Source organism: Cucurbita moschata, unplaced genomic scaffold (assembly GCF_002738365.1).
Source record: "Cucurbita moschata cultivar Rifu unplaced genomic scaffold, Cmos_1.0 Cmo_Scf00002, whole genome shotgun sequence".
NCBI lineage: Eukaryota > Viridiplantae > Streptophyta > Magnoliopsida > Cucurbitales > Cucurbitaceae > Cucurbita > Cucurbita moschata.
In genome coordinates this window covers 4878756-4891018 of record NW_019268518.1, presented here as the reverse complement: position 1 = coordinate 4891018, position 12263 = coordinate 4878756, and the positions used below count along the sequence as shown (strand labels likewise).

Genomic DNA, 12263 nt, shown 5'->3' with positions numbered 1-12263 from the left:
ATAATTTTTGAAAAATTGAATATATTAAATTTTAATTTATCCAATTCCTATTTATTGGTAATTAAAAAAATATATACTCCAACTATTAAAAATAAAATTGTGAGTATTTAAAATATAATCTTTCAAAATATATATTGGTAAATTTTAATTCAACGTTTAAAAACAAATAAATAAATATTTTAAATATTAAAATTTTACTTTTCTTTAAAAAAAAATTAAATAAATGACTTAAATTTTCCGAACAATTGAATTATGTCAAAAAAAAAATGTTCAATCTGACTCAACTTAACGGAACACACTCGGGGTAATATATATTTTAAAAAATAAAATAATAAATAAAACACAATCCAGCAAGATAACAACTCAAAGAATAATAATTATTTACTCAATTATGAACAACAAAGATATATTAAATAAATAAAAAATTGAAAAAAATTAAATTACATTTCTACCCTTTGGATGGCAACAGCCTAAAGAATTGTGAACAGCTTATGTCATAGTTGTGAAGGATTGTTGAGGACTGGGATCATCTCTGTTTGTACAACTCCCATCTCTCTTATCCTTCCAAATTTATCAGCCTCTCTTGCTATTTGGATGTCACATGGACTATAATATTGATAAAGGTACTTTACGACGAACCGAGGAAGTAACGCTACAACGACGATCGATAACAAACATAGCCAAAAAGATGCTGTGCCCGCCACGTGATATATCGCCCTGCCATAGTTTCATAACGTGCTCACTATATTAGAATGGACGAAGTTATAGAATGAGAAGGCTTTGTGAAGTAGGATTATATCACATACCAGTAACCGGGAAGTGACAATATCGAATCAAGAATGATGACGCAAATGACTGTTGCGAGAGTGGATCCCCAAATCACGGCATGGGTGATGGAATACCATCGAAACACATCCATTGCCAAGTGTAAGTTGACGACGATGACCGTAGCGAGTAGCCAGAGATCTCCGAGGCCTGAAATGTCGACGGTGGTAGCCCAGAAGGAAAGGAGGGGGATGAAGAAAATAGCAATGCTTTGCCACACAGTGTCGACCATTGTTAACCAAAACAAGCCAGAGTTGTAGCTCTCTTGTCTATGGCCAGCCCCATAGAGTTGAGGGTAACTAAGAAGGGTCCTTCTTCCTAAGTCTTTGTCAAGAATTCCAACAACAATTGTGGGCAAACAAGTATAGATTATAGAGTAGAGTACACTGCTCCATTGGTTGATCGCGGTCGACAACGAGTAACCGGTGAAGAGCACGTACCTATATGAAGGAACACATGATCATATCAGAAGTTTCCCAAGTTCTTGGATGTTTCTATTTCATATGATCTAGACAGACATTACTCACCAAAAGAGAACAAGCACAAATACTGCATTTCTGTAAAAGTTGTACAAGATCATGTAGCCCATTCGCTGGTAATTCCAATGTCCATGGACCAATAGAAGAGGAACCAAGAATCTAAATTGCCCCATGGCGAAATCCGACGCCATGACAGCTTGTCGACCCTCTAGACCGCTGATACCGACACCCACATCCGCCTTTTGGATCATCGACACGTCATTTGCGCCTACGAAGATTTGACAAACATAAAATCTATGACCAAACATCCATAGCAAAGAAGAATTTTGATATAGGTTGAGAAAGATGGGCTTTCAGAAATAAAAACTGGAAAGCGAAGAAATTGAGTGTAACAGCCTAAACCACCTCTAGTAGATATTGTCCTCTTTAGGTTTTTCCTTTCGGGCTTTCCCTCAAGATTTTTAAAACAAGTCAGTTAGGGAGAGGTTTCCATACTCTTATAAAAATGCTTCGTTTCCCTCAATCCACCCTCCTTCGAGACTCAACGTCCTTGCTGATACTTGTTTCTCACAATCTGGGACATTCGATAAAATTGGAACAATAGACAGAGAAGATTAGCATGGCCTCTGCGCAAGGCCGCGCGCCAGCGAGGACGCAGGTCCCTGAAGGGGGGTGGATTGTGAGATACCACGTCGGTTGGAGAGGGGAACGAAGCATTCTTTATAAGGGTGTGGAAACCTCTCTCTAGCTGATGTGTTTTAAGGGAAAACTAAAAACAGAAAGTCTAAATAAGACAATATCTGTTAGGCCAAGCCCGCTATTATATTGAGAATTACCATCACCAATGGCAAGTGTCATGTCAGAAGTCCTTCTCTTGACAAGAGCAACAATTCCAGCTTTCTGCAATGGAGCAACTCGACAGCATAACACCACCGAACAGTGACAAGATAGTTGGAAAAGCTGAAACACAAGCGAGTTAGCTAAAACGTTAGACAATCAAGAGTATATACAAGATGGAATTTGCAGGTTTGAAAGCATTTATACCTGTTCTTCAAGTCTACTGTCAAGAATATGAACAAGGCTGCTACCATCAATGATCAACGCAACCGAAGCCGTTATAGCTTCACTACGTCCTTCGCTATCCAGTGTAACCCCCGACGCAGTAGCAAGCTTTTTCGACATAATTATTGCATCTTCTAAACTCCTTTGGCATGAATCCACCGAGTTGCTGTTAATGATAATTTGGGTCATCTTGTTTGTCAAGAGCTTGGAGGAGTAACCTATTGATATGGCTGTTTCTTGCTTATCCCCAGTCAAAACCCATACTTTAATGCCTGCCATTCTTAAAGCTTCTATAGCTTCTGGAACACCTTTTTGTAACTTATCTTCAATGCCAGAGGCCCCCAATATGGATAAATTGTTTTCTATGCTACTCGAAACCTTGCGAAGCTTAGCTGCTCTGCCGATCAGCGCAGTGCTTGCTTCCTCAAACATCAAGTGCCATTTATCAAAGTCAGAAGAGCTGAGTTCTTTCGTCCCAATAACCAGTGTTCTGAGACCCTTTGATGAGTATGAATGAAGATGAGCTTTAGTGGCTTGAATGATACTCGTGTTCATATTTCCACCCATCACCTTGAACATGGAGTTATCAGCACCTTTTACAAATACTTTGAAGGACATGTCGGGACACCCCAATATCACCGACATCCGCTTCCTGTCGCTATCGAACTCGTGCATTCCCAAAACATTATATCTACAAGCCAATATTAATTAGTTTTAGAAAGCAGGGTAGAGGATTATTGAAAGGAGTAGTCTCACGTTGGTTAATTAAGAGGAGGATCATGGGTTTATAAGTGAGCAACACTATCTCCATTGGTATGAGGCCTTTTGGAGAAACCAAAAGCAAAGCCATGAGAGCTTATGCTCAAAGTGGACAATATCATACCATTGTGGAGGGTCGTAGTTCTAACATGGTATCAGAGTCATGCCCTTAACTTAGTCATGTTAATAGAATCCTCAAATGTTGTGAACAAAAGTGACTCTCAAGCTCCAGAGAAAGGGGCCGAGCGTCGATTAAGAGGAGGCTGTTCGAGGACTCCATAGGCCTCAGGGGAGGCTCTATGGTGTACTTTGTTCGAGGGGAGGATTGTTGGGAGAGGAGTCCCACGTCTCCATTGGTATGAGGCCTTTTGAAAACCAAAAACAAAGCCATGAGAGCTTATGCTCAAACCAGACGATATCATACCATTATGGAGGTTCATAATTCCTAACACGTTAGAACATAGAGTGCAAAGAAATATTTTTCAATAACCAAGCTGAAGCATGATCTACCTTTCTTTTGAACCATGTATGTCGATAACTATATGACCAGAGGTTCGTTCGATCAGCATAAAACCGTATGCCGCAGCAGCATAAACCAACGCCTGTTCATCCGGGGACTCGCCTTGGTAGTCAACTAATTGCACTGAAGGATCAGAAGTTTCTGTAATAAGAGGAACAATGGTATTGCAAGCAGCTAATGCCAGGAAGAAATCATGAATATATCTTCCATTCTTGGTGTGCTTTCCACTTTTTGATAACTGTAGAAGCTCGGGGTCGGTTTTGACAGCCATTTTCGGTCTCAAAACCTTTCCATTCACTGTTACAAAAAATAGCAAAAGATAAGCTAAACCACACTTGGATAGGAGACCTTATTGAACAAATGAAAGGAAAAAAGAAATCTGCTTACCTCGAGCCGAGTATCCAATCTGCTCGTCGAGGGGGCCGGTACTTTCACCTGCATAATCGACCCCTGTGATGCTAGCACATCGAAACTCCATCTTATTCTCAGTAAGAGTACCCGTTTTGTCTGAAAAAACATACTTTATTTGTCCTAAATCCTCATTTATGTTCAAAGCTCGACACTGAAATCTAGAATTTGATGTTTCATCGTACATTTGAACGTCTCGAATCATGAAATAAGCCTGGCCAACACGAACCAGCTCCATCGAAATGTAAAGTGAAATAGGGATCATGATCTGAAACACAATGACTGACATGAGGAATACAAAAAAGGCCTCCAATCCCCATCCATAATAGTTATAGGTTTCAGGTGGATCTTTTGAGAAATCCTTATTCCTGAAATAAGGCAAAACATCCAAATCTTCCCTGTTTCTAAAGAACCAAACAGCAGCAAGAACACAAACAACTATACACAAAGCAATGAGAAAGAAAGAGAGCATAATAATCTCCACATTCATACAAGTCTCGAGTCGACTTCTTTTCGACGGAGCTCCAGAACTATTAAGCATGGCTTTGGTCTCACGGCCAGCATATACAGCAACGCCAACCGCCCAGCTCGTGTTCTTGAGCTCACAGCCTCGAAGAACAATGTTTGGAGGTCCAAGCGAAAGTCGTTTCCCATCAATCTCCATATTAGCATGAAATCCATAGATATTCCTATTGGGTTTCTCACATTTAACCAACCCAACAATCTTCTCCTTATCGGGCATTTTCGACATCGTCTCCTGTTTCGCATACCTCGTTTTCAAATTCGATTCACCGTCCAAATTCAAGGTCTGCACATAAGCAACCCCTGTGGAATCACTAGTAGAAAGAAGCACCATATCACAAGGAATGGTACCATTTGCACCAATCTTAATTATCTCACCAACTCTAATATCCTTCCATTTCTTGTCATGAAACTGACCATCAACCAAAACTGAAGCTAATCTATTGTTCTCAATCTTATCAGAACGATGCCTTCTCCAATCCTCATATGCATCTTTAACAGCAGTAACAAGAAGCACAAAAGCTAAAGGCAAAATAGATACTGTTCGACCAAAAACGGCAAGCTGAGGAAGTTGATTAAGAACGGCAATGGCTAGGAAATATATATAAGCAATTCTATGAAACTGTTCAAACAGATTTCTCGGTAGAAAAGTTAGAATCGAATACTTGCCGGTGCGAATCGAATTTCTAGCGAATTCGAACTTCTCGTTTGTCTTCTCAGGATCATCGATGTAAATCAACCTCGCATCTTCGTCATTGATCTCCTTCTGTGATAAGCTCAGTGCTTCAGAATCGGCACCTCGAGAACCATGACGAACAGGCCTCGATCCAAAATCATCACTAGAACTCACTTCGCGAATTGAGGATTTCGATTGTAGCGACGATTGACTTCGCCGCGAGAAAGCGCGGTGACCTAGTTCAGTACTCGCTAAGTTCTCATTCATAGCCAAGAACAATCCAGGTTGGTTCGGATCCTGTTTTTGTAGATCGTGAGATGTAGTTTTCGATGTTCTTGGAGATACAATCAAGAGCGGCCAATCCGACGCCATGATTTAACAATCAGCACAAACCTAATCATCAACGCATTCACGAAATCGCCGAACGAGCTACAAAAATCCAGTAGAAACTCAATCACTAACGCATTCACGAAATTCCCAGATTGCAAAATCCCAATCAAATCACAAATTCAAAAATCCAGTAGAAACTCAACCACTAACTCGCAGCGATACAAAACTCAGTCTATCGATTAACAGAGCATCACAGAGGAAACAACAGAGTGTATGTGAAGAACAATAAGAACAACAAAAACAAATAGACCAAGTCTGCGGCCGGATGGGCAAATTTCTTAAGCGAAAATAGTAGTTGGAGAGGCGTGTAAGAGGGAGAGAACAAGAACAGAGAACGGTCAAAGCCATCGAAGTATTTTTTAGAGAAGAAAGTGTGAATCTAGAGAGAGAAAGAGAGTAGGAAGACGATCATTGCAAGAAACGGAGAAGAAGTCGTAATGGGTGGCGACAGCAAAAACGAATCCACCGAATCAAAAAAATTCAACCAAAAATTAAAAAACAAAAACAAAAACAAAATATGGGTTTTTTCTTTAGCATTTCGTATGTTTTTTAAATTATTTTCAACTAAATTGTCGCTGTTCTACAAACTGAACTTCTTTAAGCGGGAAAAAAATTAATTAAATAATAATAATAATAATAATTTTTAATATAAAAAGTTATTTTTCTAAATTTATAGATTAACTTTATTTTTATTAAAAGTATATATATTAAATTTTAATAAAATTTAAAATATATGAGCTACAATATAGTTTTAAATATTGAAGTAATATTAGAAATATTAATATTTAAATTATATATATATTAACAAAATATTAATATCTTGTGTAAATAATTATTTTTTTTTTATTTTGAGATGTTTCGAGTTATGTTTAATTGGAATAAGATTCGTTCAAATTTGTTAAACTCACACCATTTTTATTTTTATTAAAGAATGAATTCAACCTCGCTTTCTATGAAAATCAATTATTTTCAAAATTTTAATAAAAATTAACTTAATTTTAATAAAATATACTTAAAATTTATATTTTGTTTAAAAAATATTTAACAAGAAATAAATACATTCCATTCTCGACCCTAAACCATAAGATTGAGTAGGGTCGGTCATAAATAATTAATATTCAATTATGCTATTAAATTCTGAACTAACTTTATCATTTAATACATATTCTACATGTCTTCATCAAAATAACGATTGAATTTGTATATAGACAATTGAACTTACGTTAGGTTAATGGTTGATAATTTTCAATTTTTATTTTTCTACGAGGTGAAAATTTTAAATTTTGTAAAAAAAAACTAAATCATTATTTTATTAAGTCAGTGCACGACCATACTTGTCCAAGTCATACTTCCGAGGTTGTATTGTCTCTCGTATTAATCAATATCAATTTTATGAAGAATCTATTGCAATCACGATCGAATTATATGAATCAAACTGAAGCAATTAAAATCATATAATACTGAGAATAAAAACCGAACCATAAGAACTAATTTGTAATTTTACTATTTAATATACGGTGAAAATTGCACCAATCATCCCTTAACTATAAATTTTATTATAATCCCGTTCACTTTAGCTTATAATCGCACCAACTAATTTTTTATTTGATTAATTAACCCCAACTATTTTATGAAGTATTTCAAGATAATTTACAAATTTTTAATATAATTGGAACACCAACTAATTAATAAAATCATTTATAATAAAGGATTTATTTATGCAATTTCCATATAATAATAATAAAAGAAGGACAAGATATTATTTTGTTGTATTTTATTTTGATGTGAAGGCAACTTCTGTTGACCGTTGGCAACAATGTATATGAATTATGCCAGGGTGACACGTGTCACGCCAATTATTATATTTTTAGTTTACAAATTATATAAAACATATTAAATAATAATAATTATTATTTTAGGTTCTTGGAATATAAATGAGAGTTGTAAATCTAATCTAATTAAATATAGAATTGAGACTAATAATTAAATCCAATTAATTAACAATTATATTTTGATATTATCAGAATCTTTTTATATTAAAAAAAGAAAAAGACATATTAAAAATTAAAAAATTAATTAAATTTGTCGTAATTAAATTTATAAAAAAAATTGAAGATTTCCATTAAATGTAATAACTATCATTGGTTTATTGATGTACATGATTTTATATAATTATTATTTTATAATATCATCTAATTTATAAGATTTATAATCATTTTTTTAAATCCCAAATTTAAATATGGTTATTTATTTTGATATAATTTTGGTTTTACTTACAATTTATTTCACTAAACATTTTCATTTGCAAAACATGTGTAATTTGAATATTTCAAATTTGATGGAAAAAACAATATTTTATTTAACAAAAAAACATTCATTTAAATATTTTTATTGAATAAATAAAATTACGATTGGATGTTATCAAATGTTGAGATGGCCGAGTTGGTCTAAGGCGCCAGATTAAGGTTCTGGTCCGAAAGGGCGTGGGTTCAAATCCCACTCTCAACATTGTTGTTTACTATTTTTCTATTTTCTTTTCTTATTTCATTATTTTACTATTTTCTTTTTTATTTTATTTTCTTATTTCATTTTTATAATAAAAATTCAGTATCATAGTCGATAAACTCCACGTTTCTAATTTTCCATAGTTTTTACAAATCAACTAAACATTTTTCCCGAGAAGTAAAGTCGTGAATAATAGAAAGATGACAGTACGTGATAATTGACAATTAGTTGTCTTCACGATAATCGTAAGAATAGATCCCTAGATCATAACATGAGCGATGGAATCATCGAACAACCTCCGTTCCTAAGTTCAAGGGATGACAATAACCACAATGAGTAGCCACCGATCCCGATGGCCCAAAACATGTAGCATTGTAGCTAAGGAGGCGCATGAAGAAGATAGTGAACTCTTCCTGCATGGAGCCCACAACCCAGCTAGTATTCTTGAGCTCACACCCCCGGGAACTACAAAACATATAGGCGTAATTTTCTCCTTGTGGGTCATTTTCGATATCGTTTCTCGTTTTGTAAAGTATGAACACGACATGACACGACAAGAACGGATATAATAGGATAAGAACACGTTTGCTAAACACATACATTTTTAACCAAATATATCATTTTTTAGAAGAAAATTGAGTGAATAAGCTTATATATGTTTATAAAATGTATATCGCTATCGAAAGTTATTATTTTTGCCGATGATCTAACCCATATTGAACGGGTCATCCGCACCCTCCACTAGTGCTCAAAAATATTTATTATTCACATTTTTCGATTAAATTGTAAATTTAGTCCGTAAACTTTTAAATTTTATATCAAATTTAGAAATTATATTCTAATTTAAACACTATCATATAAATATAGACCATAAAATAATTATAGTTGGAAAAAATAAATAATAAATTAAATTATTAATTAATTCATGAACATGTTTTTTTCAATAAATTTTGTATTTCGCCCTATAATATACTATATTATAAATTTTTAATTTAAAATAAATAAATTGAAATTATAATCTAAAATGTTCTATTTATTAAAAAAATATATATTAATTTTTTATAGATTTTTTTTATATATATTTTAAATTTTTAATTGAAATATAAAATAGAATCCAAATTCTTACCAAACATGTGATAAACAATGTGAAAATTTTAAAATTATATAAAAAATGTGAATTTTTTTGAATTATTACCCAACAATTTTCTTTGAACGTTCCTACGAAATTAAATAGCAACACGAAAAACACAATAGATTTAGCCGACAATTTAAAAAAAAAACGAGCAGTACTCTACATAAAAACACTTTTTTTTAATTATCTCGAGCTGACTATTAAAATTCCGTGTCGGGATAGATTTATGTGACATTATTTAGGGCAATCCCTATTCATGTGACATCACACCATCACAAAGAGAGCCATAAAAAATGGAGAAAAGGGGAAGAGTATGGGCTTTCATTTATTCCATTTTTTTTTTCACTATTCTATGAACCCTAATTTGCCCATTTTTTTTCTCTTTCATATTCTTGCTCTCCTAATTTTGGTATCACTCCATTAAATTGGATTTTTTTGTTCGATGTTTCTAGAAAACGTGAATAGCTCGACTTTTGTTGTGTGTGTAATTTCTTTACTTGTCGTTTTCTTTCCCCCTTTCCTTAAAAGGAGCGGAAAAGTTTTGATCGGTGAACTGGGTAAGACATATATAGTTCGATTAGAACGATCAAATGCTTAAATCTCTGAGAGCCAAAACGAAATAATCGTATTCTTTTAGTTCAATCTTCGACTGTTATTAGGGATGTTCATACAACTTGATGACTCGAATAACCCGAACTATATAAAAGTTGAGTTGAGTTATATATTAAATTCGGGTTTGGTTGAATTTTGGGAAAATTGAAAAAATTCAGTTTAATTTGTAGGTTAGGACTTTTTTTTTGGTGGGTCAACCAGACCAACTTGAAAATAGAGTTCACTGATTGTTGTGAATATAAAAAGTATTTGACATTTGTACATGTAACAATTGATGTGGTATCTTATAATCCACTCTTCTTGAGGGCTCATCGTCCTTGCTCCCACACTGTCTGGTGTATGGCTCTGATACCATTTGTAATAGCCCAATTCCACTGCTAACATATATTGTCCGCTTTGGCTCGTTACGTATTGTCGGTAGCCACACAGTTTTAAAATGTGTCTATTAGGGAAAGGTCTCCACACTCTTATAAGGAATGTCTCGTTCCCCTCTTCAACCGATGTGAGATCTCACAATTGGTATTAGAGCCCAAGTCCATCGCTAACCGATATTGTCCATTTTGACCCGTTACATATTGTCGTCAGCTTCACGGTTTTTAAAACACGTCTGTTAAGGAGATGTTTCTACACCTTTATAAGAAATGTTTCGTTCCCCTCTCCAACCGAAGAGGAATCTCACAATTCCAATCTTTCATGTGTTGTGACCTGTGAACGTATAATATTTAAATTTTATGGGATTTTTGTTATTAACGTAACTGGATAATTATAATTTTTAAAAATAATTAAAAAAACAAAAAAAATCTGAGGACACAACACAAAAACACACGAGAGTCGTGAATTCTAGTCACCAACCCAATAATCCAAAATTTTGAGTTTATCCCAAATGAATTTAAATCCAACTCGTGAATATTTTACGATGATAATTAGTACCTAGTTCGATCATATATTTTAATTGTTACCCATAAATGGGAGCCATAAAGAAATGTCAATCTATGTTTTTTTTTATATAATTGAGAACACATCATTTGTTTTGTTCATTTTTTTTTAAATAATTTTTTTTTTTTATTATTTTGTTTTGTACGTCACCTATATCCCTTTGGTGGCCTAGAATTTCAAATGAAAATAATATCACATTCAAATGGTTAGGAAATTCATCAACACCTTTTTCTTTCTTTCTTTGAATGGTGTCTCATTTGGACACCAAAAAAAAAAAAAGTCAGGTCGATACTATGTAGATGTTCGGCTCATAGTTTTATTAACTGTGACAGAAGAATTTCTATTATTAGAATAGTACCTACTCTTTTCATTAGGTGCTCGATATACCTGATATATTATTTTAACTTAACGATCCTAGATGATTAGTAATGCTTCATTTACGACAAACAGTGAATGAATTCTGTATTATCGTATTCGACACACCACCTTTCCCTTGTTGTTATTGGATTGTATTGAGCCTAATTTTTATGTTTTTGTTTGATATATTATGTTTTTTAACGTGATTATTATGAATGATCTTGATTTTTTAGTTAAATTATATACATGAAATATTTCGAAGATTCGAGGGTAGGTAGAAGCAAAATAATGCAAAAACTTTGGAGTAGACGAGGCTGGCCTAGTTGACAATTCCTAAAATATGGTTGGTTAATTATGAACGGCGAGAATTTATAAAAACTGCAAAATTATTTGTGACAAGTCATACATGGTTTATTCGTGTTAAACCTTTTGGTTAGCCAAGGGTCATACCACACAATCAAACTCTAGACATGTAAAATCATGTCATTTAAGCAAAATGAATCGAGCCTCAAATGATCGAGGTCGACCAATCAAATTCAAACTTTGCGACATGTTTTGCTCCTCTGAATTTGATGATCTTCTGTCCCTTTTTCGTCTTCTCCTTCTTATCGTACTCGTTGTTCTAACTCGTCGATTAATTTGTATGACATAGAGCGTTCTAGATTTTTACTCGACTTCAGGCCAAGGTCAAGACCTCATGATTGAATCAAGAGATCATTCGCTCTCAACCGAAGTTGAGACCACCACCGTATTGAAGCAAGATAAGAAAATGAATTTTAGAAACTCATCATCATCCATTTCATACCAACTGTATAATTTATTTTTAATAGTCGAAAATTAATTAATATAATTAAAGTATAGTATTAAAATTAATTAGTATAATTAAGCGATAGTATTAAAAAATAAATACGATTCAAGTAGATATCAACTTATTTGAGTTAATTTAAAATTAATTTTAGTTATTAATTTAATCCATACAATTATATACACCTATATTTATTAAAAATTCTTAAAATAAAATATTTAGTTTGAGGATGTAATTAAAAAAAAAAAAAAAAAAAAAAAAAAAAAAAAAAAAAA

At 33.6% G+C, this 12263-nt stretch overlaps 1 protein-coding gene, 1 non-coding gene and 1 pseudogene across 3 annotated transcripts; 2 read left to right on the top strand and 1 right to left on the bottom strand.

The window, feature by feature from the left end:
• Positions 1–371: 371 nt before the first annotated feature.
• Positions 372–6217, bottom strand: LOC111459210 (phospholipid-transporting ATPase 1-like). Of its 2 annotated transcripts, XM_023102004.1 has the most exons (8): positions 5757–6217; positions 4033–5700; positions 3636–3942; positions 2349–3057; positions 2141–2264; positions 1353–1572; positions 807–1265; positions 372–717 (listed from the first exon to the last, which is right to left on the bottom strand). In XM_023102004.1, exons 2-8 carry the CDS (start codon positions 5621–5623, stop codon positions 495–497), a joined length of 3633 nt encoding a protein of 1210 aa, XP_022957772.1. In that variant the 5' UTR covers positions 5624–5700; positions 5757–6217; the 3' UTR covers positions 372–494. The 2 variants fall into 2 exon arrangements, with proteins under 2 accessions (XP_022957772.1, XP_022957765.1); XM_023101997.1 differs by having other exon boundaries at positions 4033–6217.
• On the top strand, positions 1867–1940 carry LOC111431476 (annotated as a pseudogene).
• A 1851-nt stretch (positions 6218–8068) lies between the features above and the next one.
• TRNAL-AAG lies at positions 8069–8149 on the top strand. Its single transcript has one exon. It is a non-coding gene; the product is annotated as a tRNA-Leu (tRNA).
• The last annotated feature ends 4114 nt before the right edge of the window (positions 8150–12263 follow it).